The 14,933-nt window shown below is 37.1% G+C and overlaps 1 protein-coding gene across 3 annotated transcripts in view; it reads left to right on the top strand.

Moving 5' to 3' along the window:
- Positions 1-14,933, top strand: part of GRM1 (glutamate metabotropic receptor 1) — a 177,868-nt gene that overhangs the window by 34,894 nt on the left and 128,041 nt on the right. For all 3 annotated transcript variants that reach the window (XM_058801077.1, XM_058801079.1, XM_058801078.1), the window contains exon 2: positions 1,014-1,263. In XM_058801077.1, coding sequence (XP_058657060.1) covers positions 1,014-1,263 — 250 coding nt within the window. The remainder of the gene's footprint in view (positions 1-1,013; positions 1,264-14,933) is intronic.

Genomic DNA, 14,933 nt, shown 5'->3' with positions numbered 1-14,933 from the left:
AATTTGCTGTTTCAAACAGTTGCTGGAAACAGGGAAGTGGGACCTCCTCAATCACCCCTTGCTTGAAAAGATCAGGATCTAGAAGTGATCAGCATATCTGATTTTACTTCCTCATTAGATGAAAGAAACATTATGGATTTGGATAACATAAAATTAATTATTCTCTTTTTGAATCATTTCTTTTTACTGTAAATAGATATGGGGTTTTTTTAATCCATCTGTTCCTCTTACGTGATGGGTGTTCATCATAAGTCCTGTGCTCATGTCAGGCATAAAATGTTCAAAGAAAACTTGGGGTTTCACCTGTTTCCATAGCAGAAGGCCCTCTGAGTTTTGTAAAACTGTTGTTTTGGCTTGCTGAATGTATAAACAGGTGTGATTTTGAGAATCAGGTTTTATACATAGTTTGGGCCATACAGTTTAAGTATTTCTGCCTTAGAAAGGGTTATTTCTGAAGTTCTTTCAGTTAGAAAGTCTCCTATTCTAAGAGACACATCATCAAGCCTAAATTTTAGCTGTCATAAACATTGCTTGGTCAAATTAGACTTTGAAAATGTTACCAGATCAGCATGTTTTAAATGTGCATCCATCATTCATGTTCACTTTTGTGAACATGGACTGCATGTTACTCAGACAGCTTAGAATTAAATCCTTTTTTCCTTTTCCTGTTACTGTTTTGCTAAATTAGCTCGGCTGTGGGTTATGCCATAGAAATGTCAATAAAACTTCACTCTTACTGTCCGTTCTGTCCCTTTTTCTACCTATCCATTCCTTGTTTAACATCCCCTTTACTCTCTGTTGTAAGTCAATGTAAGTAGCCCCTCCCAGAACTGCAGTCTCCAGTTCTGGTAAGACCTACAGATACATGGATATCCTGTTGTTCCACTGAACTCTGAGGATGTTCATTTTGATGGATCTCTTTTGCTCTTCCTTCTACTAATGCTGCTTGATTTTGGAAGGGGAAACTATCACTTTCCCATCACAATTCAATAGTTTGGTTTTTTTTTTAATAGGAAATTATGGGGAAAGTGGAATGGAAGCCTTCAAAGAGTTGGCTGCCCAAGAGGGTCTCTGCATTGCTCACTCTGACAAGATCTACAGCAACGCCGGCGAGAAGAGCTTTGACCGCCTGCTGCGCAAGCTGCGGGAGAGGCTGCCCAAGGCCAGAGTGGTGGTGTGCTTCTGCGAGGGAATGACTGTCAGGGGCATCCTCATCGCCATGCGCCGCCTGGGGGTGCTCGGCGAGTTCCTGCTCATTGGAAGGTAAGGCTCTGAGCGTGCTTTCTCTGCCTGTCCTCTCCCTCCTGTCCTGTAGGCCGGCCTTTGGTTTCAGAACTGTGCAGCTTAGGCTACCGGTGATTTCCATATTTAATTGTCTACGGCATGAAAAGTGGCAAGATGGTGGAGCAGATTCTCAGGAAGGAGATATGATGATGTGTGCCAGCTTGATCAGTGGTGATAGCTTTTGCTGAACTAAATATTAATAACTTTTTTATATGGATATATGACATTATTGGTTTTGTGCTTTTGCACACTCTAGATGAATGTTTCATGGACATATTTTTAGAGCTGAAGTAGGGAGTGAAGAGTTCTGATTACAGTATATGATCTGGGGCATGTGACAAAATTTTATGTATTTGAGTAATGATGACCCCTCATAATTTGAAACTCCAATTACCAAGTTTTTTGATTACTGGAACTTTTTTCCAGTCTCATGATTATAACCTTGCATTCTCAGTTGTACACTTTGCTGTGATCTTTGCTATTGAAAGCTGGGGCACTGATATTATGCAGACTGGTTTTATTTTTAAAATGTCAGAATTGCTGATGGCTAAATGAGTATGTATGTGTATTTTTATATCACCAGAGTAACAGTCTAGGTGCATATTGGGCAGAAAAAGGCAGTTTTTATCAAAATGAGAATGACTGCTTTGCTCTACTAGAGTTTATCTTTGTAGGTAATTACTGAAATATAGTACATTTAGTTCTATCATGCATTTTATCCACAATTTCATTTTTTGTGATATTTCTTATTTTGAGGCTTCTTTGACTTTCACCTTGATTTCTGCAATGTCTTTGTCCACTTTTCTGTCTTGATGAACATTGCTCAAATGATGAGGATGGATATTTTCTGTCTTCCATGTTGGATTGATAATGTCTGCTTTAATCCTTTTATTTACTCTCTGTTTCTTTATTTGTAATTTTAACATTCCTTGAAGGAATGTTTAAATTAATTATTTCAAGGCCTTTGTCAGTTGTTTCCATGCCTACTTAGCTTCTGCTGTCTTTTAATCCTGACTTCTATCTGTCCCATTCTTTCCCTAAAGTCTTTGTGTCTGCGTTTGTGACTGAGATCCTCTCCTTTTGGTCTCTGCTGTGGTATTGTCTTCCCAACTGTATTGCTCCTCAAAACCCACAGTTATCATTTCTACAAGTCAGATACTTACTCTGGCCTAAGGAATAGACTGAAAGCATTAAGTCAATCTCATCAACTTTTTGTTGCAGTCTTTGTTTGCTATCTTTTTGAAGCTGAGGTTCTAGAGTATCTCCAGAAGGTTGTGAAGATAAGATGTAGCACATTTGGACAACTGTCAGCAGTAAAATAAAACAAAGAGGAAGACTGTTTTGAAAATGGTATGTTCCAGATTGTGCACATGCAACTGCACATTTAGTTCAAGTGCATAATTTAGTTTGCAGCAGTTGAAATGAATAATGAAAGGCTTTGGGAGTGACATGTTTTATGTACGGGTTTTCAGTGGCTAGAAGAAACTGAATATAATAAAATTAGTCTCAGTGACAGCATCCCTGGTCTTTTAGTAAACACCCTGAAGCTTTGGGCAGTGCTGTGCTTTCTTTGTGTGTTGTCACAAAGAAACCAGTGTCTCATTGTTCACTGATTTTGTTGCTCCCTCTTGATGCTGATCATACTGAGAACCAAATAAATTAGACCTCATACATTAAGCCAAAAACCTTGGGTTCCTATTAAACCACTCAATCCCCTACTCCTTGGATATGTGGAATATTTAAGCTTTAAATTTTGGCTCTGAGCCCTTACCAAACATAACACTGGTCCATAAATTTCAGTTGTTTTTCTTAAATTTGTTCAACAGTGTAGTTTTGAGTTTTTGTCAGAAATGCTCACCTATTAAATGGAATAATGGAATTTCTTTGGAAATCACTACGTATTTTTCAGGTAAATTTTTCACATGCCCTTCCTTTATGCTGGCAGTTGAGTATGGGAGACTCCTTTTTAGGGCTGAATGGGTTCTATCAGTTGTAAAACAGGCTGGTTGCATAATCTAGATTGTGCACGACAGCTGGTTGAAATAAAAAGTATTATAGGGCTTGCACATGTTCTTATGTGCTTGCAGAATTAAAAGAAAAGAACTTTTCTTTGAATTGTCTTAATTAAGTGATTTTAAAAAATGGCAAATTAGCAAACTTGTGAATAAGTAAGTTGCAGTGGAACTGCAGTGCTATGAATTTGGTCATCTATATACAAACAGGAACCAAGGCACACATTAATGTTACTTTGATGTGCTATTCAGTCTTTTTTATTCAAGTACCCAGCTAAGCAAAAAAACTAAGAGCCTTTTAAGAACATTCTTTTAATTGAAGGAAGTGAGAGTGAATGAGAAATCAAGATTTTTTTTCAATAATAAGCTAAACAAAGCCTTTAGTTTACCCACAGGTTTATTATCAGCCACATTTTATCAACCCTGCATTCTGCTCTGACTCACTGTAAAGAGGGAGCCTTTGCAAAGGAACACCTGGCTAAATAGTTCTCTTCCTGCTACATCTTCAATACTGCTATTTGTCAAAGTAGACAGGAACAGCTTAGCTTAACTAAATTCATGCTATCAGAAAGAGATCTGGGAAATAAAATTGACTTCTGTTTAATCCTAAGTTCGGTCCCCTTTACTACTGGAAGTGGGAGTCTGTTATTTTAGTGAGAAGGGAATTACTCTCTCTGAATCTGGAGGGAGCTGGAATTAAAACAGTACAATAGATGAGGTTACAATCCTGCTTATGGCAGAATGGCAGATAGTCTGAAATTGAGTGTTGAAATGTAGCAGAGAATGAGTAAGAAAATTTATTAAACTATGAAATGATGATGATAAATTTTGGAAGAGACTGATAATGAAAGGGAAAGAAGGCAAAACTTGGTCATGGCTTTTTGTATAAAAAGAAATAATAGAATAGAATTGGAGTAAGCAAAGGCAAAAATTATGCAAAAAATTTAACTGTACTCTTATGGGAGTTCAGGTGATAGCTCTTTTAGCAGAAATTAGTTTTGATGTGAAGAGATTATGTAGGAAGATGCTCAACCTCAGGTGTCTAATCATGTTTATGCAGGCCACTGGGTTTTATATTACTCAATAAGCATCAATTAGATTTTGTGAGAATTTTGCAAGATTGATGAATGTCCTGTATATCCCTTGAGATTATGCATCAAGAAAAGGTGTGTAACTGACTTTTCAGAATCCATATGGGTAATGCAAAGCAGATGATAAACAAACAAAATAACCAGTTTTAAGAGGTACTCTGAGCTCATTGGAGAAGAGAAATTTTTAGATGAATAGTTGGAAATTAAAATGCTCCTTCACAATTTGTTCTCAGACTCCTACACTCAATGGTCTGTGTAAAAGTACAAAGAACTTTACAAAGGAAGGGTTATATTAATGCACATGCTAGTTTTCAGTACAGTCCTTTGTAGAAGGTACTGCTTTACTTCTGTAGGCTTTCTGATGCTTTACAGTCTCCAATAATGCTGCTGTATGGGCTGTTGTAGAACTATAAATTTCAAGTGTCAGTAGAGCAATCTCTCAAAGTTTGAATGCTTAGCAATGAAGGTCTGGTTGGATTCTCTGTCTACCCATTTTGAAGAGCAAGTCTGTTCTTTCTATGTATCTCATAAAACTCATTTAGCATAAGATGATGGAGCTTTCAGAGTACCTACTGTGGTGAATTTTCTTCTGACTGCTCCCCCTTCAAAAGCCAATATAAATAATGGTTATGGCATTTAAATTCATACTTTCTAAAATATTGACAAAGCATTATCACTGTAAACTGTTTGGTCCTATTATCTGATATTTCTGGATAAGTGGAACTTGATTGCATCCAAGTGCAAGAGTAAACAATTTGTTGGTGAGTTGACAGAGAAATGTGACCTTGGTCACATTTGGACCAAATTAATGTGGTCAATCCCTGGGCAGCAGGGTGTGTGGGAGGATTTTGGCAGATGCCTAGGGCAGTTATCACCTTCCAAGGCCTTGGATTTTATGGGAGAACACACATGTAGTCCCACTGAATTGGTACAGCATTTGACATGGGAATGCTTTGCCTACCCCAGTCAGACCCCTCAGTTCCTTAGCACTGAGACTATTGAGCCTTTTTCAGCTCCATCACAGCAGAGGAAGGAGAGCCTCTGCACTTGAGGACACCATGGCTAAGGTAGGCACCCAAACCCTATGCAGAATAATCACCCCAGCTGTCAAAAAGTGGTAGCAGAAGCTGACAGATCCATAACATCATTTAGTGAGGGAGGAGGAAGAATCTGGTCAGGAAGCTGGGCTTTCTGCAAGGAAGCAGGAGAAGGAAGTGACCAAAGTTTCTCTCTGTTTGAATATATTTAATTGGCAAAAAAATATTTTAATTTGTCCCAAGCTAAGTTTTCTGCCTGTGATGGTAATTTTCTGTATTTTAACTTGTGAGATTTTTTTCTCTCTGTTTTCTACCTTTGTTCTGTTCAGTAGAGTAGCTGGCAAGTGGCTGGGTGAGCATTTGGCTGCTGACCAAGGTTACAGATGACACAGCTTGCAGTGCCAAAAGCATGATGTTATGTATTTGTCCTTCATTCAGCTCTGACATCACAAATAACATAAGAGTATCACAAATACTACCTCACATAGGTGGCTTAGAAAACTGCCTGCCTCTTGCTCCCTCATGAGTCCCTGGCTCATGCATTCCTTATCAAATGACTGAGAATGTTCAACTGCTGATGGAATATTCTTCATAAGGGAGATGACCATCAGAGGATATGATGCATAAGGACTGTTCTTTTAAATTTGACTAGCTGAAAGAAAGATGCTGGACTCTGCTGTCCAATGCACCATGTCTTCATCACTTGGGCTGCCCCATATTTATGAAAAATCAATGACAAATGCCCACATTTTCCTAAAGCAGCTGAAATGTTTTGCAGGGCCGATATGTTTAATTCCATTAAGAATAAACATTGCTATTTTTAGGTATTTATAAGATTACAAAGAAATCAGTAAGAACCAACAATATGTTGTCAATGGGGGAAAAACCCTGCCTTGTGCTAGCACAGATTATCTAGGATAGCTTTGGGCCTTATAAAACTAATAAAAATAGTAGATATGGTACAATATTGCTCATAATACTGTTTTATGCCAACTTGTTATGAATGAGAATGTGTTAAGAAAACTGCTAGTAATTTAGCACTGCCAAATATATATGATTGAACCCAAACCATTCATATTCCATGTGCTGTTCTTTGAGAGGGCAGTCTGGGTGGTAAAACTCAGAGGTTTGAAAGTACAAAGTAAAGATGACAAGACAATTTTCATGCTGAAAATAATAAGAAAATTAGTAATTTAAGACCCAAAGGTTTACTTTCCATACATTTTGCTGCAAGAAAGGGGACTATTTTTTCTTCCTGGCACCTCCATGACCAAAGATGTTTAGAATGACTACTTTTAATGTTTCTGTTGTTGACACTCCAGGTTAATGGAAGACTGTGTTTAAATAAATGTTTAGATATAATCAGAAGTTTAGCTAGGTTTGGATTCAAATTCATGGATTAAAATTGAGGTAGCTTCTGCGAAATGCTGAAATAAGTCATTATCATTTTTCAAATCCTTTCAGAGTCTAACTGAAGTTGACATTTAAACAAAGTATTGTCAATTAAGATAGTCCCACCTGGCAACATCTAACCATTTCTTGAACATTATCCAGGTTTGTAATGGGATCCACTGCTAACTTCAAAGTCTGAGACCTCAGAGCATGTCCCTAGAAAATTTTATACCTTATTCATGGTTCCTTTAGTAGTTGCAGTCTATCACCTGTTCACTATGAAAAGGATTTATAATCTGTGTGGATGAAAACAGAATTACATGATGCAAGAAGACTGAGCAAGCATATTTTGTTTACTCTCTAAACTACAATAACACCAATCCATGTCAAAATGGGCTTGCATATTAAGTGCAAATTAAATAGCAGTATATTTGAGCAGAACTGCATTTTGAGTCTTAAAAAAAAGCAATGCTCACTTTTACAGAGATCAAAGGATACAAGAAGAATACATATTTTTTATGGTAAGTGGGATTTATGTATTGTTGTGGGCAATTTTTAAAATATGGGGGCTGTTCTTTTGTCTTTTTACTTCTTGCTTCTATGTGATGTGAGTTAAACTAGGTTTTGTATGTAACTAAACCTCTTTCATATGGGCATCCAGAATTAGTTTTAAAAACATGTAGTAACCCTTAGCTATTTCTGTGTATGCACTCAGTGCTTTAAATGAGGATGAAATGTACAGAAGTTGTAGGTAAGATATTGGTGTTTTGCAAATGATTATTAAAGCACCAATTTATAAGTTAAGATGTTTTAATAAAGTAAATATTTAGTCAGTTTTTTGAAGTGATATGAAAGCTTTCTGGCTTGACAAAAAGGATGTGAAAACCTGTTTTAAACAATATACACTGTTTAATGGTAGCCATTAACATACCTTTTCCATAAATGAGAGAAAGTAAAGGACTGGTGTTTTTTTTGCTTCTGAAGATGTAATGGAATTGATTATGAAAGCAAAGGAATTGTATCTTTTACTTGCTTAAGTCACTGGAATAGGAGAGGAAAGAAAAACATACAACTAAGTGTCTTAATAAAATTACCAAATGTTATGCTTGAATTTTATGATGGTAAAATTTGTGGGGAAAAGCCCTCACATTTCTAGATTTCTTAAAACTTCTGGGATTCTAGCGCAGTTTATGCTTCTTACTTAGCAAAGGAAAGCTAGGGCTTGGATCAGAGTTTTCAAATTGTCTTGGCATGGGTTCTGCAGGAAAAGGTATCTAAGCTAGTAATGTCCAAGTGAATGTAAGGAAAGACCAGCCTTGACAGAAATAATTTACCTTGAAGTTTTCTGCAAAGGTTTCCAACCCTGAAAATGTGCAAAAGTTCAGGATCTGCTTGTTGTCGATGAACTATGTGGATGTTAGATAATTGAGTTATTAAGTAGTGCCGTGTGTTAAGGGTTTATTTATTAGGCAATATATGTTTCATCATGCCCCTGCAGAAAACAGGAGCTGGATGGCTGCTGCTCATCTGGAAAATGATGTTGTACTTTCATGTGAAGGAATCATATTGAATGATGTTATTTCAAGGGTCTTTGCATAATTTATGTAGGGCTAGACTTTGTCAGGCATGTCTCTGTGAGGCTGAGGTTCTTCATAAACGGTTAAGAACCAAAGCAAAGGGTTTTTTTCTTGCAACAGTTAAAATAAGACCCTAATACTGTGACCTTTCAAATTTCTAGTTCACTTTCAGTTTCTTTTAGTGTGCAAATAGAAATGAAACTTATAGAAGTTCTGATAAAAAACACGAGCAAAACCCTCGCTCAAAATGTAAAATTCTATAGTTTTTTTAAGGTTTATTTTCTTAATTATAAGCAGCAAATTAATCACCTTGTTTTAAGAAGAAAAACAGAAATTGAAGATTAATCTTATCTGGAATAATCATAACAATTTTTATGAATTATTATTTAAGAATAATTCTTGTTTCTTGATATATCTTGGTATAAAAATAGATTTTTCTCTTGCAATATTGGAATATATACAGTCAACTGTTAGTAACAGTTCCAGTTTTTGGATCACTAGAAGAACATTGATGATAGGGTTAAATTATTGACTGAAGATGATGATAATTGCCTGAGCTGTACCCATACAAACAACACTTATTTTGACAGGCACAAGCACACCAAGGGGAAAATAATTTATGTCGCAATTTAAGCACCTTTCTCCTGCATTCTGGAAAGGAGGGAATGAAAAGCTTTAGAGCTCCTTTGAATAATCAGTTGGCTGCACTTTCAGTGCAGAAACTTAGTGCTTGTTTAAACCTTTGGCTCATTAAGCAGAGAAGGCAAAATAAAGAGCAAGGTATGATGCTGTGGAGAAAGGCCATATATTTTTATATATTGCCTGTTTTTCATTAATTTTTTTCCTTCCTTTTACAAATGCCCTTAACCTTATGGCCTTTGCTGGAGAACCCTGGTACATTTCCAAGGCTGGAAAATGTGCACAACTTTCAGCAGTCTGAGGAGCTGAATTCATCTGAAGGGAGGCTAACCCTGAAGCATCCTCATGAACATGCACTGTGAAAATTTTAGGTCATGCAAATGTTGTAATCTGGCAGCCAAATACATTATGTCTCAAAAGCAGAAATTAAAGTGACTACAGGCAATTGACCCATGTTGATAGATTCTTAGTCTGTTGGTTTTCTGCTGAATTTTTCAGCCGAGAAAAATCTTTTCAGTTTCTGAGGCATAATTGGGCTTTAGGACCCAATGATGTGAAGAATTTGTTTCACAAAGTCAAAGCTGGCTCTTTCATGTTTCACTATTGCCTTTTCAGCACCACCAGCCTGTTCTGCTATAGGACTAAAAGACTGTGGACTTAAAGACTGGCCAGCTCTTGGCCACATATCATTCCAGTCTTTACTTATCTGCATCTTAGTTCAGTTATTTGTACCTCAGAGAGGGAGAATCAAAAGAAGAATTTAGCTTCAAATTCTTGCAAATTCACTGCTGCCTGATAAGTGACCTGACACTTATTTTAACTGACTTTAAACCACATGCATTATTCACTATGAGGTATTTGTGGGTAAGCTTTGATACCTAGGGCTCATACAGTTATTTTACATGCTGGTGATTTGGTTGTATTTATTGCTGGTGGTGGGGTTGTATTTATTCATTCAGTTTTAAGGGTTTTTTTCTTCCTGGCCTTCTTTGAGGGTAATACTGGAAGGATGTAATGCAAGTCATAGCTAGAAAGAAAAATATACTACTGTTGTTTTGCTTAATAGAAATGGAGTGAGCTCTTTTCTTCTGCTTTGCAGAATCAAACTCAATTCCTTCTTTTCATTGCTAAGATGAGGCTTAAAATCATCTCTTGCATGTCAACAGGATCAGGAAAGCTGCATAATAGGTCAGATTTAAGCAATTCTGTATGCAGAAATAAGAATGTGAATGTGACTCCAGTTGTGATTTCTGATTATTTCTCACAGCAGGGTGAATAATTTTAAGTTGCTATTTATAATCCATAATTTTTCTCTACTCTTCCTTTGGTTCACCTCTGAACATACACTTTTAGCTACTTCCTTACTGTCATATATTACTTGCATTCTTCAGTTCCTTGCATACTGTATTTTGTTCTTGCATCTTCATCCATCCTTTCTTGGTCTTTCTCCCCCATTTACCTGAGTCTGTACTTTCTTGAACCCTCAAGCACCTGTTATTTTGTGTAGTAAAAAGTCTGTAGTGCTGGTGTAATTTCCTTTCTCTTAAATCATGAAGAGTTTTAGCATTTCCCTAATCAGGAATGGAGATAAGCAAAACTTGCTCTTGAAAATCTTACTCATATAAAGGAGGTGCTTGAGGAACAGGTTAATTTCATGACTCTTCTTTTGTGTTAGGGAGATGAGCACCCTACACCTAAAGCCATAATTAAATAAACCTACCAATTTAGGAATGATGTAGCCTCTTTTTGTTTGTAGACGTGCAACAAGCAGTCAAAAAAAAAGAGGCCCTCCCACTCAAAAGTAGCTGTGCAGCTGTGTAAGGCTGTTCCTTTTGTTGTTTTCAATTGTTCTTGATGGGACTTTGCATTATTATTGCTATTAAAAATACAAGATGGATTTGTTATCATATTAACCACTGTTGCCTTTAAAGACCTGAAATGCTGTAATTGCCTTGAATCTGGACTCATAAGCCATTCCTGGTATTTTAAAACCAAGTTCTGAGGAGAGGCAAAGGTATAAGGGAGAGAAAGTAGGCCAGTGCTCTGACTTTGGAGGTTGACAGCTGATCATTCTCAGAGTTGCAAGCTGAGTGCATGTGGGGACTCACTAAGAGGTAGCATAATGCAAGCAAACAAACCAAATACTGCAGTCTATTGAAAGCACCGCTGCTAAGGCCAGTGCCCAGACTGGTTTCCAGTGGAACACCTACAGTACAAGACTAGAACTGCTAATCTGCTTGCATCTCAAAGGAATTGTCTCAGCTGGGTGATTACACCATATTTTAAATGAACCTTAACAGCAATGGGGAGCTTGCAGCATTTACAAGGCACTCTGCATTGTCTCTAAGTTTAATAAAAATAGAAGATGATAGAGCACAATGTTTCTCGAGAGGTCTATGTCCAAGTATGACTGATTTCTTTTATCTGTTTGCCATTATGTTAATGGGAAAACTTCTTACATGGGGAGACTTAACTCAAGTAATTGTACAACCAGCTATTCCAGCAGGGTAACAATTGCAGTTTTAGAGAGGTATAGGCAGAATTAAGAAGGAGGAAAGATAAAAGCTAAGAAAAGAGATAGCACTAAAATGCAAGACAGAAAAACATCCATTATAGGGAGGCAAATAGAATGTGGAAGTGGGGGAAGATGATTTATAGAAGTCTTTATGTAAGACAGAGATGAAGTGTGATAGAGATTTGGTTACAGGCAATGATTACTTTTTTCTGATCTAGACTGAGGTATGTTAAGATACATGAAAAAGCAGAATCATGATTCCAAATAGAAAAAGTGGTGGACTCCTAGCCCATCAGGCTTCCATACAAGAATGCTTTTGCTGAACTGAACCTCTGCAGTAAAATATCAGGGGCTGAATTCTGTTTTCATGCTGCTGTGAATCATGAGTGACACTCTGGGCTCCTAAAGCAAGTGTGAAATAAGAATATTTCCTGAAATGAAGGTCTTACCTGTAAAAAAGAGAAATATCCATCCATTCTAGGCTTGTGTTTGTCAGTGGTAAATATTCAGTGCCTGTGATTCAAATTAAGATCTTTTACTTCTACTCTTTTATTTATCCCTCTGTGAAGCAATGTATCTCCTAGAATGTTGTCTGGCTATTTTGTTTTCAAACCACGTGGTTGACATTTCTTGTAATTTTCATCCTTGGTGTAGAAAGTCCAGATGCTGTTCTTGTTTAGAACTTCCTAAGCTATAAACTTTGAGAAAAAATAAGTGGTGCCCGTGAGTTCCCAATATTAATCTGAATATAAGAGAATGTCTTTGTACTTTACACCTGCTGGCTTTTAATTAAACCAAGTCTTTAAAATGGAACAGGGAAAATGAGTCTACCTGGACTAATTTTCATCATTTATGCTAGACATAGCATCATGTTTGTTCTCATGTCATTTTCTAACTAAATGCACTGTTTTTAAAGTCCTGCATGCTACAAACACTCTGGGGAAAGGACAATATTTTAGGTCAGTGAAATGCCATACAAAGAGGGGTAACCTTGGCTCATAACTGAGTTTGTTAAATACTACTGCTACTCATGCAAACAGTAATAATATTTAAAGCTGAATAAAAATATTTTAGCAAATAATGTGTAGGAAAGACCAAACATCAAGCAGAAGAGGAAGATGAATTATGTGTGCTTCCAAAAATGTTATTTTGATGTTGCATGAGGGTCATGGCCTCACTGCTAAAGTGGAGGTGCTCAATATCAGCAGGAGCAGCTGTTCGTCAAGTCCTGATAACCATGGAAATAGCTTGACTGGGGGTCTGGAGAAGAAAGTGTTTATTAAGGTGCTGTGGGTCTTTGAGACTATATAGGCACACTGATAAAAGCTTCTATTTCTCTGACAGAGCTCCAGAAACAGATTCTGCAAGGTGATGGACACCTACCTAAAGTCTCCTTTTCCTGGCTTAAGGCAATGAAAGTTGTGCTATAAAATCTAGTTGTTCATCTTTTAAAAATTGAAGCTTTCCTTAAGCCAGAGTCCTTGGATTAGAGAAAACTGGATTTGTGATCCCTTTGTAATATTCAGAGTTCCTTGTAATCAATGATTTTGAGATTGCATTTTCCACTAAAGAATGTGGCTGTTCCCTTGCAAGGTTTTCTACCAGATTAAAATTTACTTTTCCTGTTAACCTCAAATCCCCTTGAGTCCCTAGACAAACATATCTTCATATACCTGCTCCTTACCTAGCCAAATTCTCCAACTCTCTGCTCCTGGCATGCTCTAAAATAAACTTCGTACATTGTTAATGCCTAAATCTGCAGCACAGTGAAAGCTGAAATAGGGGAGACACTCCGAGTATAAATTAAATTTAACATAAAAATGAGACATCAACTCTTGTATTTTCTGTGTTATTACATGTTGTATGTAACTTAATATGGAGCTTTGGGATCCATTAAATGAAACAGCCAGAAATTTTCAGACTGAGAAGCAGAAGGAGCCTTGCTGTGTAACTGAAGTCTCCCCTTGAGGCAGGGAGTGATTTGCATCCGTCTTGAAGGAGTCAGGTCGACTGATCATTATGGAGTATATGAAGGGCTGAATGATAGGGGCAGATGTACAGACAGAAAAGCAGCTGTGCAGTGCTTCAAATGATATGTATGTGTTTTCTTGGCTTTGTTACATACAAAACCAGTTTATTATGTAACTTTGTTACATACAAAACCTCAGGGCCTTCCTTGGTTTTTGAAAGGTATACATCTCCAGTTGCTTTTCTCCCTGCTGGATTTTCAAAGATCTGTACAAATGATCGATTTTATCATCTTTTTGAAAGTTTAGTGGCTGAACTAAGCATTCTGGAGGCAATGCTTATAGCAACCTGAAACAATTTTTAATTATTTTAATAGTTTGTTTCCTTTTGTCAGCAGGAAGAAGAATTTTATTCTTTGCCAACCCAAACATTTCTTCCTAAATCCAGAGCAATCTTGTGTCAATTTCAAAACAAATATGCTATTTCAAAATAGAAAGTCAGAATGCTCCTATTTTGAAAATGCTGAAACAATTTCTTCTAGAAAATGTCAAAATAAATTGTCATAACATTTAACCCTCCATCATTTCCAAATTGGTAAATAATTTTGATCTCCTCACAAGTGTAATTTCCAGCAGATGTATTATTCATCCATTTTTTCAGTTTTATTTATGCTTTTGAAATCCTGGCTGTTAGTGACTCCACAGATCAAAATCTATTGCTGTTTTCACTAGTCTGAGACTCCATCCTGCTCCTATGGATAATTATAATAACACAAGCCTCCATTTTTTTTCTTCTGTGACCTACACAAATGCAATGTAAGTTATGTGGACTGAAGTTCTCAGGAGCATGGGAGAGTGCTATATGCATTCACAGCATCATGCTGATCCTGATAACCATCATCTGGGTTTTTGGCTCCCCATAGAATTACTTAGCTTCAAAATCCTTATGTAACGTCAGCTTTCCTTTTATCCTTAAGGAAAGTGTTGATCTTTGGCAAAGTTACCTAGAAGATGTCCAAAATGCCAAAAGGGAGTGTTCTGTAATAACATGGAGCAGTGTTGTGAAAATACAAAGCTTCTGTCTGAGATTGGCCTTAGGAGATAGGGTATAAGGTATGCAGCTTAGCTTCTGGCTTCTCTTATCAACACTCATAAAAATATGTGCATGAGAGCACAGAATGAACACTCCCTAAACATGTCCCTAGGAAACAGCTGCAAACATGCGCTGCAGCACAGAAACTCCATGATGTATGCAATGCTCTACCAGCAAAAGGAGGACACACCCAAAGAGGAGCTTGCCCAGCTTCACAGTCCTCCTTTCAAAGGTTAGGATCTTCCTGCAGTACCAGAGCAAGGAGAGCAGTCATGCTAAGCTCTCTACACATGGCCAAGTTGACCTCTAAAGGCACCTTCTTGTCT

This window comes from Ammospiza caudacuta, chromosome 3 (genome assembly GCF_027887145.1).
Source record: "Ammospiza caudacuta isolate bAmmCau1 chromosome 3, bAmmCau1.pri, whole genome shotgun sequence".
Lineage (NCBI taxonomy): Eukaryota > Metazoa > Chordata > Aves > Passeriformes > Passerellidae > Ammospiza > Ammospiza caudacuta.
Note: the sequence above shows the minus strand (reverse complement) of the source record. Positions and strands in the feature narration are given on the sequence as shown.